Source organism: Saccopteryx bilineata, chromosome 5, assembly GCF_036850765.1.
Source record: "Saccopteryx bilineata isolate mSacBil1 chromosome 5, mSacBil1_pri_phased_curated, whole genome shotgun sequence".
In the NCBI taxonomy this organism is placed as follows: domain Eukaryota; kingdom Metazoa; phylum Chordata; class Mammalia; order Chiroptera; family Emballonuridae; genus Saccopteryx; species Saccopteryx bilineata.
The window spans coordinates 78,367,601-78,383,488 of record NC_089494.1 but is presented as its reverse complement, the minus strand read 5'-3'; the positions used below and the strand labels follow the sequence as shown (position 1 = coordinate 78,383,488).

Below are 15,888 nucleotides of genomic sequence, written 5' to 3'. Positions count from 1 at the left end.
AAAGATTCTCATATTTGTCTTGGTTCCATTTCTGGCTGCCCTGTTTGGACGCTTTCTAGTTTCCGGCTCCCCCATAGCAAGTGTCTTAGCCGCCCTCTCTCCTTCCGTGCATATTTCCATGTGGATACGTGCATGTTTTAAATAAAATCTGAATCATACTTTGTGTTTTGTTGTATAGCCACATCTTCCAATTTTATTACGAGGATATTCTCCCTCTTCCCCCCAAAACCATTCCATTTTAACCTTTAAACATTCCCTTTCTCCCTGGTCAGGTAGCTCAGTTGGTTGGAGCATCGTCCAAGGTTGTGGATTTGATCCCTGGTCAGGGCACATACAAGAATCAACCAATGAATGCAAAAATAGGCAGAACAGCAAATCAGTTTTTTTTCCTCTCCCCCAAAATACTTACTAATTTTGGTGGTGCTTTTAACAAATGTCCAAAATTTCTTGATACTCTTTCCTTCAGAAGGTGGACCTTAATTCCCCTCTCCTTTGAATGAGGCCTAAACTTATGCCTCACTTATAAGGAACAGAGTATAGAAAAGGAAAACTAGGAACCTTATAGTGGAGAAACCTGATAGATGCCCCCTCACTCAGTGATCATAGTTAATATCACCAGTAAAAGTCATGTTGAAATCATGAGATAGTACAGCAAGATCTGATGAGGGAAGCATGTCACCTCTGGGTTGTTTTTTTTTTAAATAATCTATAATGCTAGCCTAATCATAAGAAAACATTAGACAAATCCAGATTGAGGGAGATACTACAGAATATCAACCAGTAGGCTACAAAATTGTCAAGGTCATGAAAAACAAGGATAGGCTGAGGAAATGCCAGGAGGAGTTGACGAAGGAGACAGGATGACTAAATGCAACGGAATCTCAGATTGGATCTTGAAACAGAAAAAGGTTTTAAAGCTATGGTGTCTAAAGTTTGAAATAATATCCCTGTTCATCAAGTGCCATAAGCTCCTTTGATAACATATATAGTTGATTGTAAGATGTGGTACATTATAGCTGGCTGGGAATTGGATTATTTTCATAGTAGTATAGATGCTTTTGCAGTAAACCTTTAGATGGCAGCATCTCTCACCATAAACCTCATTCTGAACAGAATTCCTCAAGTGTGTGAGGTGTTTGACACAGAAGGGTGTTCAGAGTTAGCCTGACTCTCCCCTCAGTGCGTGGTGGTGGCGTTGAGCGCTGGGAGAGCTGTGGACCCCTTTGCCCTACTCCCGTCATCCTTACTCGTACTGGTGTGAAGTGTTTCCTGGTTCTGTGGCCTTGTTTAAAAGCACACTTTCACTGTCAGGCAACCAAGGAAAACGAGAATCCAGGCGGTGATTTTGGACCAAAGTATAATATTATGTTTGAAAGAAGCAGACAGACAAGGTCATCTTTTTTTCTTCTTCTTCTTCTTCTTTTTTTTTTTTTTTTGTGAGCAGATTTATTTAGTTGTAATTCTCTTTGCATATACAGTTCACTTATTTAAAGTGTACACTACAGCAAATTTTAGTATATTCCCAAGGTAGTGCAACCATCACCACAACCTAATTTTAGAACACTTTTATCATCCTCAAAAGAAGCCCCATCCTCCGAAGCCATCCCTCCACAGCCTGCGTATCTCCCAGCCCCTGGCAGCCATTCATTCCTCGTTTCTATAAACTTGTCTATTTTGTTCATTCCCTGTGAATGTAATCATTGTGAATGTGTCATGTGATCTCTGGGGGCTGGCTTCTTTCAGTTAGCATAATGTTTACAGGTCCTATAGCAAGCATGAATCAGTACTGCATTCTCCTCTTTTTTTTACCCAATAATTCTATTGTGTGGGTATCTCACATTTTTTTTTTTTGTCCTCAGCTGATAGACATTTGGCTGCTATGAATTTGGCTGCTACAAGCATTCATACACAACTTTTTGTGTGAATGTATGTTCAGGTCACATGGACGTGGAATTACCGGGCCATTTGATAATGCTTTTTGAGAAACTGCCACACTGTTTTCCAGAGTGGCTGCACCTATGCGTTGTTCTCTTGAGTCTTACTAAGAATTCCAGATTTTCTGATGCTGGGGTTGAGGGAGAAGTGAGAGCTAGGACTGAGGCTCTCTTGTGTCTCCGAGCCACACGCCGGGCTGGCTGCCGTGCCTTTTGGGAGGCAGCAAAGTCCGCCAGGAAGAAAGCAGTCGGCTCCTCTGCCCCACACAATGGCCATGCATCACCAGTCTGACAAAATGCCTGCGTGCTAGGGTGCTCCGTCCGTCCGTGCGTGCTGTTGTAACAGGCTGACTGTTTGTAATCCGTGCCTCCTGACTTCGGAGAGACCAAGCAACCTAATCATCTTTGTCCCAGTTAGAGAAAAATTCTAAATAAAATACCCTTCGCCACAAGCCATTCAGTTTTGAACATGTCAAAATCACTTACTTGACATTCTCCACAGACAGCTGCAGAGACTTCACAGCAGAAGAGCAGCTCTGTTTTTGTCAACGTTTACATTCTCGAAACTGAGCTTACCCATTGCTTCTTTGGCAGCTCAGACTGGACATTCCGTGTCTGCACTTGAGTGGCTGTGTGTGTGTGCGTGTGTGTGTGTGCGCGTGTATGTGTGTGTGTGTGTCTGTGTCTGTGTGTGTGTGTTCAAGGGGGGGAAAAGGGACTGCTCTTCCTTTAGGCATATTTGGGTCCTGGTGAGGACACACAGTGTACATGCTGAAGCTTTGTTTGCATCTGGAAAAAATTAGCTACACTCAGATCTTTCTCACTGCAGGTCCCGTCAGGAAGCCCAAGTATGTGGAAAGCCCCAGAGTGCCTGGAGATGCAGTTATAATCCCGTTCAGAGAAGTGACCAAGCCAACTGAGCCTAATGAGAATGGTAAGAATATGTTTTCAATGATTTTGCCTCCTGAAGATTTCACACAATGACACTTCATTTCTGAGTGAAGTTTGAGTGCCTCTTACAGAAATGCTTTGCTAAGCTGACTGTATTTGGGAGGTTTCTTCCCCCCCTGGGCAGTTACAGAGATCTGGTCAACTGAAGTAAATTCCTAGAATTATATACATAGTGTAGGAATAGTTGAGTGGTAGCGTATGCATTGTTTAGGGGTTGACTCCTGTTTCCTCTCAATCTTGACCTCCCTGGCATGGGAGGTTAGGAAAAAGCAGCCACTAGACTGCTTCTAAACTTTGTTTTGTTTTTCAGTACTCCATCGTTTTAGAATATTCAGTAACAGGCTTGGGTTGAAAGCCTGAAACTTTAGTTTGACAAAGCTTATGCAATAGTTACTAGATAACTTAAAACTGATTGGTAGCTTTTGAAAGCTTTTTATTTTTTAACATCTAAAAGTTTTATTTAGGGGAATATTGAAGTGGGGAGAAAGTACCCAAACTGATTGAAACTTTTCATGTTTTCAAGACATCTTATATTTTGTGGGTTTTTTCTTCCTATATTTGGAAATATGTGTAACAGACATTACATTTCATGGATGTAATAATAGTTCTTTATTTTTAAAAAAATCAGTTTAATAACTTACATATTTGCTCTTTTCTTGGGAGGGGCCTCCCAGTTCACAACTCTGTGGTCTTTAATTTGTGTTTTGAATTTACAACCTATTTTCCTAAAGAAACATGGTTAGAAAATCTGGTCTACATAGGAAAACCTTTTTTACCTTCAGTTGGGACACAAGTTTTTGTAGTAATGCTGAAAGAGAACTTAGAAAAACTCATTCATATTTGCACTTTGAAATACCTGGCACCCTGTTTTCCTGAGTTGTGGGGGTGGGCCTATAGCTCCATATGTTCTAACCACCAGGTATGCTTTTTGTGTGGTGGGGAGTGGGTATGAAGTAGGACATGGCAGGAAAATGGAATGGGGTGGTGTTGGTGAAAATAAAGCTAAAAATGAGCTGAGAGAGGAGGGATTGGCAGAAGATGAAAATCAGGAAGAGGAGCTGGGGATGGGTGGTGGATGAGATGGGGCCAGGAGCTGGGCATTTGGGGCAGGGAAGAGGCAGTGTTGTATGCATCTGGGCATGAGAAATTTCAGTTTTCCCCCTTCTGCCCAGGCACTCGGTCATTAGGTCTAGGTAAGAGAGTCACACTGAGATTTTTGCTGGGATGGGCAGGGGGTGTGATACAGAAGATGGGAGAGTCCACAGTGGTATCCTGTAAGGACAGCCGTCCTGCATACGTGAGGATCCTTTTGGTTATGAATTCACGTGTGCAGGGTGTTGATCTTTTCTTTCATTTATATTCCAGGTGTTGAATGGAAAACAAAACCCTGTTTCTCTAAAGTGAATCTCAATGAATATTTGTAGTCCTGGGTGGTTATGTCCCTGGCATTTTGGCTGACATAGACTCTATTATAGAACCTATTCCTCCCTGGTGGAGAGTACTGCTGAGGCCTTGCTAGAGTTTACGACTTCCTGGAAAGTGAGAATGGGGGAGAAATTTAGGATTTTCACTGGGCAAAGCATAGAGGTTATAAATAATTTCCATTGTTAACTTCCCTCCTCCTATTCAAGGTGGAATAGGCTGTCTTTCTAGGCCTAGGAGACATTCTTGTGCTGTTCTAGCTAAGCTAAATTCAAATATCGTGGTTGACAATGCTGGCATCACCCGTAGTTTGTATGTGTACTCGCCCCTGAGATCTGAGCTCTTGGATTCAGCATCATCAGTCTCCATGGGATCTGAAATTATGACATACCTGGGCAGTTTAGAAGGACAAGATGTTTCCAGAAGTTTTGCCTAGAATTAAAGAAACAGAGTACATTTGTCCTTTTATAGGTGTCTGGATAAGGGGTGTAGTCCCTGTTTGTGGGCACGCGGTCATGTGTGGATGGCCATGATATTGGTGGAAGCCAGAAAGAGTTATCTGTTGGATGATGAGGAGATGGTTGCCTAACAGAATTCAATTTGACAAATAGTAAAGACGAGTGTGTTTTGTAATTCTCATGGAATCCTTTACATTTCTATGAAGTTAATTAAGTTGGCCATATTAAAGTGTGAATCTTATGTCCAAGTCATTGAACCTAAAGGAAAGGCTGGAATGAATGAAAGCTGAATGAGTTTGTGTTTTAACCCAAGCATGTGCAGATCCATGGTGGACAGACCTCAACTTCTAGGGTTTTGTGTCATCACTTCAGTTTTCATTTCAAATTTGGGCTTATAGTGCTCACTTCAGCAGCTCACATACTAAAATTTGGGCTTATGCTTTCTATGTTTTGTTTAGGCATTTAAAAAAAATCTCTAGGACATTTTTCTGAGTGCTGTCAACAGCATTTTCAGTCTTCACCAGGCTAGCAAACTATGAAAACAGCTCCTAGTGAAGTGCTTTCAAAAGTTCCCATAGCCTGACCAGGCGGTGGTGCAGTGAATAGAGCGTCGGACTAGGATGCGGAGGACCCAGGTTCGAGACCCCGAGGTCGCCAGCTTGAGCGGGGGCTCATCTGATTTGAGCAAGAAAGCTCACCAGCTTGAGCCCAAGGTCTCTGGCTCAAGCAAGGGGTTACTCGGTCTGCTGAAGGCCCGTGATTAAGGCACGTATGAGAAAGCAATCAATGAACAACTAAGGTGTCGCAACGCACAACGAAAAACTGATTGATGCTTCTCATCTCTCCGTTCCTGTCTGTCTGTCCCTGTCTATCCCTCTCTCTGACTCTCTCTCTCTCTCTGTCTTTGTAAAGAAAAAAGAAAAAATTCCCCATAGACTCATGAAATACATCAGCTTCCTGTTTGCAGTGCCCTTCCCAGACCATGCTACCTTGCTTTATGGTCATGTAGCTCCACAAACTCTTGATTCTTAGCTTTTTGTTTAACATTTAAAGCAAAGTAAAAGAAGACCAATGACCACTTTAAATTTATTCATTAATATATAAGTATTTACATGTAATTTGCATATTTTAGCCATCTGGACAGTGGGTTATACAGGCAGCTGAACATTTTTAATGTAAGCAATGAATCTGTTAAAATTTGCATCCACCTGGACACATATTTATTATGGAATATGGACACATATTTATCTTTAGGAAAGACATTCTTTATTCAGCATTTTAAAATATTTTTATATTTTCTACTCTGGCAAAAAAAAAAAAAGTGTCTTAATGGGTCCTCAAATAAAATACATTCTCCCTTTTCCTGTCAAAAGCTGTGCCACATAGAATAAGTTCTTCACAAATAAGCTTCCTATCGCTAAAGCAGCATCTTGTTTAGGGGGAGAATGTCATTTACCCACAAAATAATACCTCTGCTTTAGGGCAAGTAAAAAAACAGATAAATTAGAGAGGATTATTAAATTATAATAGGATTTACAGCTATATATTTTTTAAATTTCTGTATAGGCAACCATAATCCATTTAGGTTTGCTTCAGTCTACACTGTATTAGCTATTTGAGCAAACTTTGCTGAGATAGAGTGAGAAAGTTTTAGTCTTATAAGTCACACTGCTCAGTGAAGGTCCATCTCAGAATATGGTTAAACTTCTTTTCTGGCAGTCTGGTTAACAAGTAAAACTGACATATGAAACAGAATAATTAAATGCAAAAACTCTTATGGGGAGGTTTGGGTCTTTTTTAGACACATGTTTAAATAAATATGGATATGTTATGTTTTTGGTTACTATTTCAAAATTCAAAAAGATGTAGAGAATGAAAAGGGTGTAAAGAATAATAGCATCTGTCTACCCAAAACTCAGGCTCACAAATAAAACTTAACTGTATTCTTTCCTGATCATATACATTTTTCTTCCTTTCTCAAGAGGCAATCTAGCTCCTGCTATTTAATTTTCAGCTTCTTAGAATGGTGATACACTATTTGATGAATAGTTGAATAAGGTTTCAATGAAAGTACAGAGGGGGACATACCTGGTATGTTTGTGGTGAAGAGAGACTAGAGGTAGAGTATCCATTCATTCTGTAATTTCTTAAATAAATATTAATTACATTCCTATGCTGTGAAAAGCTCTGTGTTGGATGCTATTTGAGATAGGATATCAAACATAGGCCTTTTCTTCACAGAAGCTTAGGGTCTGATTGGTGGTTAAAGGCCTGTATACAGAGTGGCTGTTATACAAAGGGGGAAGTAGCATTGACTAATTCAAGCTGTGTGATGAATCCGGTGAATATGGATGTGCTGAGTCAGGAAAGACTTAAATTGGACCTGTGCCTTGAGATTTACCTGGCGTAGGATGGACTGAGTCAGGAAGGAGACTAGGATCAGAGAATAGCTAGAAAATTATTTTTTGTAGTTAAGCGAGAGAGTACTATCTCAAATTAGAACAGGATCAGGAAAGAAGAATTGATGAATAGGAAGATTCTTGAGGAATTGTAAGGACCTGGAGCTGTTAGAGGCACAGATGATGGCGTCCAGGCTTTGAGAGGACATTTAGAGGACAGTGGAGGAGAACAAACCATCCATTTGGTTTGAGTTCAGGCATGCTTTGTTTTTGTTGTTGATTTTTTTTAATACTTTATTTATTGATTGATTTGACAGAGACAGGAGAGAAAGGGGAGCATGGAATGGGAAGTATCAACTCATAGTTGCTTCATGTTAGTTGTTCATTGCTTGCTTGTTGTATGTGCCTTGACCAGGACAGCCCAGGGTTTTGAACTGGCAACCTTGGCATTCCAGGCCGAAGGTTTACCCACTGCGCCACCACAGGCCAGGCCAGGCATGCTTTGTTTGAGGTGCTGGTGAAACATTTAGGCAGAGGTGTCCAATGAACAGTTAAAAAGTCAAACTGTGGCTCAAGAAAGAGCTCAAGATGTCAGCTGGGTGCCATTTGTTTAGAGCAGACTAGGCATGTTAGACTAAGGACAAGGTCAGTGAAGGGTTAAGAGAAGAACCCACAAGACCACACAGTATCCTGGAACCATGGCTTTTCTCTCTGTGTGTCTTTTGTTTTGTTTTGTTTTGTTTTGTTTTGTTTTTTTACAGAGAGAGAGTCAGAGAGAAGGATAGACAGGGATAGACAGACAGGAATGGAGAGATGAGAAGCATCAATCATTAGTTTTTCATTGCGCATTGTGACACCTTAGGTGTTCATTGATTGTTTTCTCATATGTGCCTTGACCGCGGGCCTTCAGCAGACCGAGTAACCACTTTGCTCGAGCCAGCGACCTTGGGTCCAAGCTGGTGAGCTTTTGCTCAAACCAGATGAGCCCGCACTCAAGCTGGCGACCTCGGGGTCTCGAACCTGGGTCCTCTGCATCCCAGTCGACGCTCTATCCACTGCACCACCGCCTGGTCAGGCTCTCTGTATGTCTTTTATGACAGTTGTCACTTGCCTCTTGCAGGACAGTATTTGCAAGGTAAAATCCACAGGAATATCAAAAGAGGAGGTGGGCTGTTTATGAAAAGATTACTGGCATAATAAGGATGTTTGAGGACAGTTGTAAAGGTGGATGAGTTTGAATTGTAGGTAGGTAATAAGGACATGGAAACTAGTGAGGAACGACCCCTTTTTATCCCAAGGAGTTGAGAAGGTAAGGGGAGATGAAAGATCGGTTACTTGGGTGAGGAGAGCATATGAGACTATGGCTTGTTCACTTATTTTTAAGAAAAGGGGGAATTTAATACAATTGGACGGTTAAAGCAGAGGTTCTCAAAGTGTATGTAGACTGTGGACTTCTTGGCATTCCCGAGACCTTTGTAGGGATCTACAAGACCAAAGCTGTTTCCATAATAACACTTAGAAGGTGTTTGCATTTCTCAGATTAGTGCTGACGGTGTATAAGCAATCATTGGTAAAACTCCTGTTACCTCAATACATGCCAAGGGGCCACACGTGGTGTTTTCCGCTACCACTCACTTGCATCAAAAATAATTCACTGAAGAATGCCATTGATGAAAGACGAAAAATAATGAATGCTGTTAATTCTTGACCCTTAAACACTTATCTTTTTAATATTCTGTGTTGATGAAATGGGAAGTCTGCAAAAAGTCCTTCCGCTATGTGCTGACAGATGGTGGTTGTCTCCAGGAAAAGTACTTGTGTGATTGTTTGCATTGCAAGCTGAACATTTTTTTTTTAATGGACCATTAATTTTACTTGGGAGAATGACTGACAAACCTTGATTTTTTGGAATTGGGTGTCTGACATACATTTTCTCAAAAAGGAACAAAATGAACATGTTGCTTTGATTAAAAATAAAAAACCTGACAGGATTAGTTGCTAATGGTTAAAATTTGACCTTTCAAGTGAAAATGAGATTTTTGGGAATTTGCATCTGTCGCATGGAGCTTGATGGCTTCTTATGACTTTTTTATTTGAGATCTATGGTGATAGTGATATTAATGAATTTGATTTTTTTGGTATTGTATAATAAAATGTATTAATATTTACAAAATATAAAAACCAAGTATTTTCAAAATGACCCAAAGCATGATAGTATAAAATTTTGCATGGGTAAAAAATCCATTTGAAGCATACAAAAAGTTCATTGAAAAGGTTCAGAGTCAACATTGGAACTAACCTTTAAGAAACAGCTCCTTGTCAAGTTTGATGAGCTACCCAAGAATATCTACAATTAACTGAAAAGGTTCCTCCCTTCCCCAACTATGTATCTGTCTAAGGCCATAATTCTTCATATACTTCAACTAAAAGAATATACCATAGTAGATTGAATGTAGAAGCAGACATTAAAATCTAGCTGTCTTCTATTTCATCAGACATTAAAAAGAGATTTGCACAGCCTGACCTGTGGTGCAGTAGATAGAGTGCTGACCTGGAATGCTGAGGTTGCTGGTTTGAAACCCTGGGCTTGCCTGGTCAAGGCCCATAAAACAAGCAACCAGTGAACAACTAGAGTGAAGCAACTACTTCTTGTTCCTTCTCCCTCCTCTTTCTGTAAAATCAAAAAATCTTAAAAGAAAAGATTTGCACATATGTGAAACAGTGCCCTTCTTAACTTTTAAAATTGAAAATAGTTATTTTTTTTAATTTAAAACGCTATTTAGCCTGACCTGTGGTGGCACAGTAGATAAAGTATTGACCTGGAACACTGAGGTTTGCCTGTTCGAAATCCTGGGTTTGCCCAGTCAAGGCACATACAAGAAGTGACTACTATGAGTTCATGCTTCCCACTTCTCCCTCCCTTCCTCCCTTCCTCTCTTCCTCTCTCCCTTCCTTCCTCCCTCTCTTTCTCTTTCCCTTCCTCCCTTCCTTCCTCTCTCCTTTCCTCCCTCTTTCTCCCTCCCTTCCTTTCTTCCTTCCTCTCTCCCTTTCTCCCTCCCTTCCTTTCTCCCTTCCTCCCTCCCTTCCTCCCTCCCTTCCTCCCTCCCTTCCTTCCTCCCTCCCTTCATCTCTTCCTCCCTCTTTTCCTCCCTCCCTCCCTCCCTTCTTCCTTCCCTTCCTTCATCTCTTCCTCCTTCCTCCCTCCCTCCCTTCTTCTCTTCCTCCCTCCCTTCCTCCCTCTCTCTTTCTCTTCTCTCTAAAAATAAATAAAATCTAAAATGTTATTTAACATGTAATAAGTTTTATTAACTTAAAATGCAGTAACATATTATATATATATATATATTTAACTTTTACATTGATTTAACAGAGAGAGAAAAAGGGGAAGGGAGAGAAGAAGAAGAGAGAGAGAAGCATCAACTCATTGTTTCACTTAGTGGTTCCATTTAGTTGTACGCTCATTGATTGGGTCTCGTATGTGCCCTAAGAATCAAACCCGTGACTGTTGTACCTGGATGATGCTCTATTCCACCAAACCAGCTGGCCAGGGCCAACATGCATTTTTTAAGTTATTATTTTTAATTTCTAATATGATGAACATCAATAGATATAACCCACGTAAGCTGAAGCACTTTGGAGTCCTCAAATTTTTACGAGTGAGCCCTGAGACCAAAATGTTTGAGAACCATTGGCGTACCGTAGAGGAACAAAAAGGAAGAGAGCGAGGAAACAAAAATAGATGAGAAAATTGATCCAGAGTTTCCTAGTTATTAGACTTGAGGAGATGAGGACTTTAGAGATAAGTAGCAGTGTGACTGAAGAGAAAAAAGCTAATTCAGGACACATTTTGAAAGAAGAAATGGTAAGATTTGGTGATAATTCAGTATGGGGTGAATGAGATAAAAAGTTTAAAAATAGCTTGTGTGTTAATTATGTTTTTGTACTGTGGGCTAGAAGCCAATTATTGACAGAACCAGCACAGGTTCATGGGTGGATGCTTCTTTAGAAATACTATTTGGGGAGAGCGAAGGAAGAGGGAATGGTGATGGCTTAGGAGAAAGAGCAGCTGTAAAGAAACAGGCAAATGTTTGTAAATAAAAAGGGAAGGAAGACGAGAGGCAGGTCATGGATAGGTAGAGGCGGAGGGAGTCAACATCTATTAAGACTGTTTTATTTATCAAACGTGATTCAGAAATACTGTCTTGGAAACTGATGTTAAAGGCCTGTAGCAAGCAAGTGACTGGACACTGTCCACAATACCCAGTGTTCTATAGAATTTGAGGAGGATGAGAGTAGCAAAAAGACTTCTCTTAACCCATTTATGTCTCATGTTCCATTGTTGGAACGGTAGGGACATGGGAGTTATTTATATCCTACGGCTCAAGGTAATCACTGAGGTGTACTGCTAACAAAAATTAGGGGATATTTCAAAATGAATATGAAGACCAGAAAAAAGCATTTTATTTTTTTTAACTAAACAAGAACATCAGAAAAGCAAATGACAAGTCAAAGAAAGTTGTTTGATTATACAAATGAGATGCAAAACCAACTTTTATTTCATTGGTGAAAACGCACTATACAAAAGGCTGAAAGTACTGGAGTGTCTGCACGTTCCCTGACCCCCTAATTTTTGTTAGCAGTGTATGATTTTTCATACTTGTCGGCCTCCAGAGGGTACGGGCTATCACGTGGTGCACAGTCCGTCACAGCTGCAGATGCTGGGAGCTTGTCAAAAAGCGATGTGAATTTTCAGAAAATTTTTGAAGAACTGAATTTCAAAAATTTCAACTTCTGGCATAAATTGGTTAATGGGATGATCTTCGGTAATCTCCAGGGATCTCGTGGTTTTAACAGTCTGGCTTTAGGAAGAGGGAATCATTAAATGGAAAATGAAAGCAGTAAGTGTGGGCCAAGTTGGAACAGTTTGATAATCAGAAAAAAAAAGAGGAAATTTATTATTTGGGAGGAATTGTGAGTTCAGATATGGTTATTTAAGACAGAAGAGTTATAAACAAGAGAGCTACTTTTTAGGAGAGAGAAATTTAAGCACATGTACTATAGCTATGAATCCATAGACCAGAAAATGAAATAATAGTGAAAAACTAGACTCTTGGTGTTAAAGTTGATAAGACTAATGATTAACTTTGATATAATATCTTATCTCAAGGAGGTTTGGTTTATAAAATGTTTCACTTTTTTTTTTTTTTTTTTTTTTTTAGCCTTACAACATGTAACAAGTAAGTTTTGGCTACTTCCGTGGTGAGGAAACCAGAAGTTAGCGCTGTGAGGGGTCTAGAATAGTTTTAGCTTGAAAAGGCCCATTCTTTGCAATGAGGGAAGGGCGAGGGGATGATTATAAAGGGCACAAATAGGTGTGTTGTTTGTTTTCTTTTACAGAGACAGAGAGAGAGTTAGAGAGAGGGATAGACAGGGACAGACAGACAGGAACGCGGAGAGAGAGGAGAAGCATCAATCATGTTTTTCATTGTAACACCTTAGCTGTTCATTGATTGCTTTCTCATATGTGCCTTGACCGTGGGCCTTCAGCAGACCGAGTAAACCCTTGCTCAGGCCAGTGACCTTGGGGTCAAGCTGATGAGCTTTGCTCAAACCAGATGAGCCCGTGCTCAAGCTGGCAACCTCGGGGTCTCAAACCTGGGTCTTCCGCATCCCAGTCCAACGCTCTATCCACTGCGTCACCGCCTGGTCAGGCTAAAGGGCACAAATAGGTTTGCAGTTACATTGGTGGTGACTGGGGACCCAGCCAGTCTATGGACTACACCACGCAGGGTCCAGCAGTGGGAATAGCTAAAGAGACAGGAAGTGAGCCGAGAAACCCCCCTTGCCTTTCTCCACAGGGTATTCCACAAAGGTGTGCAATTCAAGGGTTCTCTGAAAACATTACTGGGAGGAGCATCACCCTCCATTGGCCTATTGGATTCCTGGGGAGTGAGGACACTATCCTCTCATGAATTCTTTGGATATTTAAATCTGTGAGATGTAAAGCATTGCGAAGAGATTAGGTCTCTTTCTCTCCTCCCTTATCCCACTGGTATTGGGTAAGGTATACCCTTTATTGATGAGCAATTTAATATTAACTACACAATGAAAATAAACTCTCCCTTTACAGTGTCCCGGTTTGGGAAGGGGTCCTTTTGGAATAAGAATGAGCTTAAAGAAAGTCCTCTCTGACCAAATCTCAATAGTTGGTGATCAACTGTGGAAATAAAAATGCATTTCTGCTTCACAGTCAGGTGTGTCAGGGTGAGTCCCAGGGCAACTCATCCCTTCCTAAGTGCCCCTGTCACCCTTCACACAGCTGTTCTTCTGCCAGAGTGAGAACTTCAGAGAGGGAAGGCTGAGTGTGTTTGGAAAGGAACGGTGCCGATGGACGATCGGTGTGGATTACGGCATCCAGGCTGAAGGGGGCTTCTGAGGGAGTGAGGTTAATCGGATGACGCTATAGAAGAGAGAGTGCTATGAAAAGATAGTTGGGAAGCTCCCAGAAGAAAAAATTTGCAGCAGCTTACTGAGATGTCTTTTCACTCATTTCGAACCTGGGTAAGGTTTTGGAACTTAGGTAGAAGCAGGCTCCAGGCTGAACAGTTTAGAGAACAGATTAATCATGAATTTGGGTGTCTTTTGTCAATTTGGGCATTAAAACTGGGATTGCCACTGCTCCCAACTTGTCTGGAGGGAGGTTTGGATGACTAGTTGTCCTTGTGGAGAAACAAACAAACAAACAAGTTATATATATTTATATTTATTTATTTATGAATTCGTATGTTGAGAGATACAGACATGTAACCCTGGACAACCAGGGCTGTCCTGCAGGCGCTGTGACTGCCAGGAGCACCCCCGCCCCCTGCGAGACTGCGCAGGGCCTAGGGACTTGGAGCGAGCCCCCAGTGAGCTATAGGCTGTTTGTGTCCAGGGCGAGTTTTGAGGTGACCCAGCCTGTGCAGCTGCTCTCCCTGCGCCACAGCTGCTGCCAGCTGGGAGTAGTTTCTGGCTCTTTCCCCGAGTGTTTCAGGTTGAACTAGACGCTAGACATTCTGGGGCACAGTCACAATTGGGTAGCAGTGTAGAGATTGTTTCGAAAGGAGAGTGGGGCGTGGAGTAGAGAAACTGCTGGGTGCTGCCCCTTCACCCACTTCCCCTTTTCATCTGCATCCTGTTTTTCCCTCTGGTCCAGCTGCCACCTCAGATAAAGCAGCTGCCCTGCCTGAGCCTTGGGGCAGGGGAGGGTGGGACTGATTCTGCTCTGAAGTGGCTCTGCCCTTGGGTGTGCCTGGGTTGTGCTGATTTGGTTTGGTTCCTGCCTCCCTCACCCAAATGCCCATGTACCTTGAGAATAAAAATGTGGTTGAGCCCTCTGGGGGGAAGGGGTCTTCTGTAGACGGCTCTGATGGTGTGGTTGACTGCCCCCAGGTGGCTCTCTTAACACGGTTAGCTTGGGGCCACGGCCCCTTTGTTACGAGTTTAACGCAGGTGATCTGGGGCTCTCTTAGCCCTGGCAATCAAGCCTTGTTTATTCTACCCTTAGTTTTTTTAGACCAACTAAAAAACACCCAGGTTGGTAAACAGCTCTTCTTCCCACCCCTCACTCAGACACCTTTGAGAATGAGCAAGGGGTGGAGTGCTTTTCCTTCTTTAAGGATACAGCTGCCTAGTTTCCCTCAGAGCTGCCGTCCTGGGAGCATGACTTGGCACAGCTGACATACGAGTGAGAGTGATTGCAGATGGTCTTCTCAGCTCTGCTTGCTTTGATTTTTCCGGTTTCTTACAAAAGGCAGTTAGCATTGAACTTTGGTGCCGATGTTATAGATCAAAGGTAACATAGCTATTTTGTTCTTCTTTCCTTATTGTATTTTTCCAAGACCTGTTATCTGTTACCTGCAGCTTTCCACATCTAGGGGAAATTGGCCTATGAATGTATGGCTCTAGGTATGTAGACAATTTAACAAAATGAACAAAATAAGATGAGAGACTCTATTACAGGTTGCATATTGTTCTTAAGTTCTAACTTTTTGAGCACAATTTGCTTAATACATTATTTCATTCCCTGATGGATACTGACTTTAAAATGTGAGAGAAGTGTTAGAATAATGTGAATATCATTTTTTCAACCATAATTAAGTACGTACCCTTAGGCTTTTGGATATAAGGTTGACCTATAGCTCAACATTTAAATCAAATTCAACAATGAAAATCTCTTAAGTGCAAAAAGTAAGATGACCAGCCTTAAGGAGATCAGAAAACAAAGGAAAGTCTTCTGAGCATGCCCTGTGACCTTCAAGTAAAAGGTGCTTCCAGCATTACAGTGGCGTGTGTTGAGAACACAGCCCGATCTTTCTGCATTTAGCAGTGTGTATTACTGGATCCCGTTTCTTGGAACATTTCACTGGGGTTTAAAATCATTGTTTCAACTTGGACTTCTGATGATTGACCCTTGAGTTAGACTCCTGGTTGTCTTTCGCTGCAACGGGGAATGCAGAGCAAGTCTCCCCCGAAGCAGTCAGGCCCCAGTCTTGTTAAATGAGAACTTGCATTTCAGTTTTACCCCAACATCTAAGTAGCCTGGGCCTCTGCCAGCATGCCTCTTGGATTTTACTTTTATTTACCCTCCTGTGGGCATTGGCCACACTGTGCTCTCAAAGAGGAAGATAAAGGTAGGCCTCTTTCTGCTTTTGGTGTCTGACATACCCGCTTTCCACATGACAG

At 41.6% G+C, this 15,888-nt stretch overlaps 1 protein-coding gene across 7 annotated transcripts in view; it reads left to right on the top strand.

Annotated features, from left to right (window-relative positions):
• TANC1 (tetratricopeptide repeat, ankyrin repeat and coiled-coil containing 1) overlaps positions 1–15,888 on the top strand; it is a 257,848-nt gene that overhangs the window by 157,314 nt on the left and 84,646 nt on the right. For all 7 annotated transcript variants that reach the window (XM_066279508.1, XM_066279514.1, XM_066279513.1 and 4 more), the window contains one exon: positions 2,764–2,868. In XM_066279508.1, the coding sequence (XP_066135605.1) occupies positions 2,764–2,868 (105 nt within the window). The remainder of the gene's footprint in view (positions 1–2,763; positions 2,869–15,888) is intronic.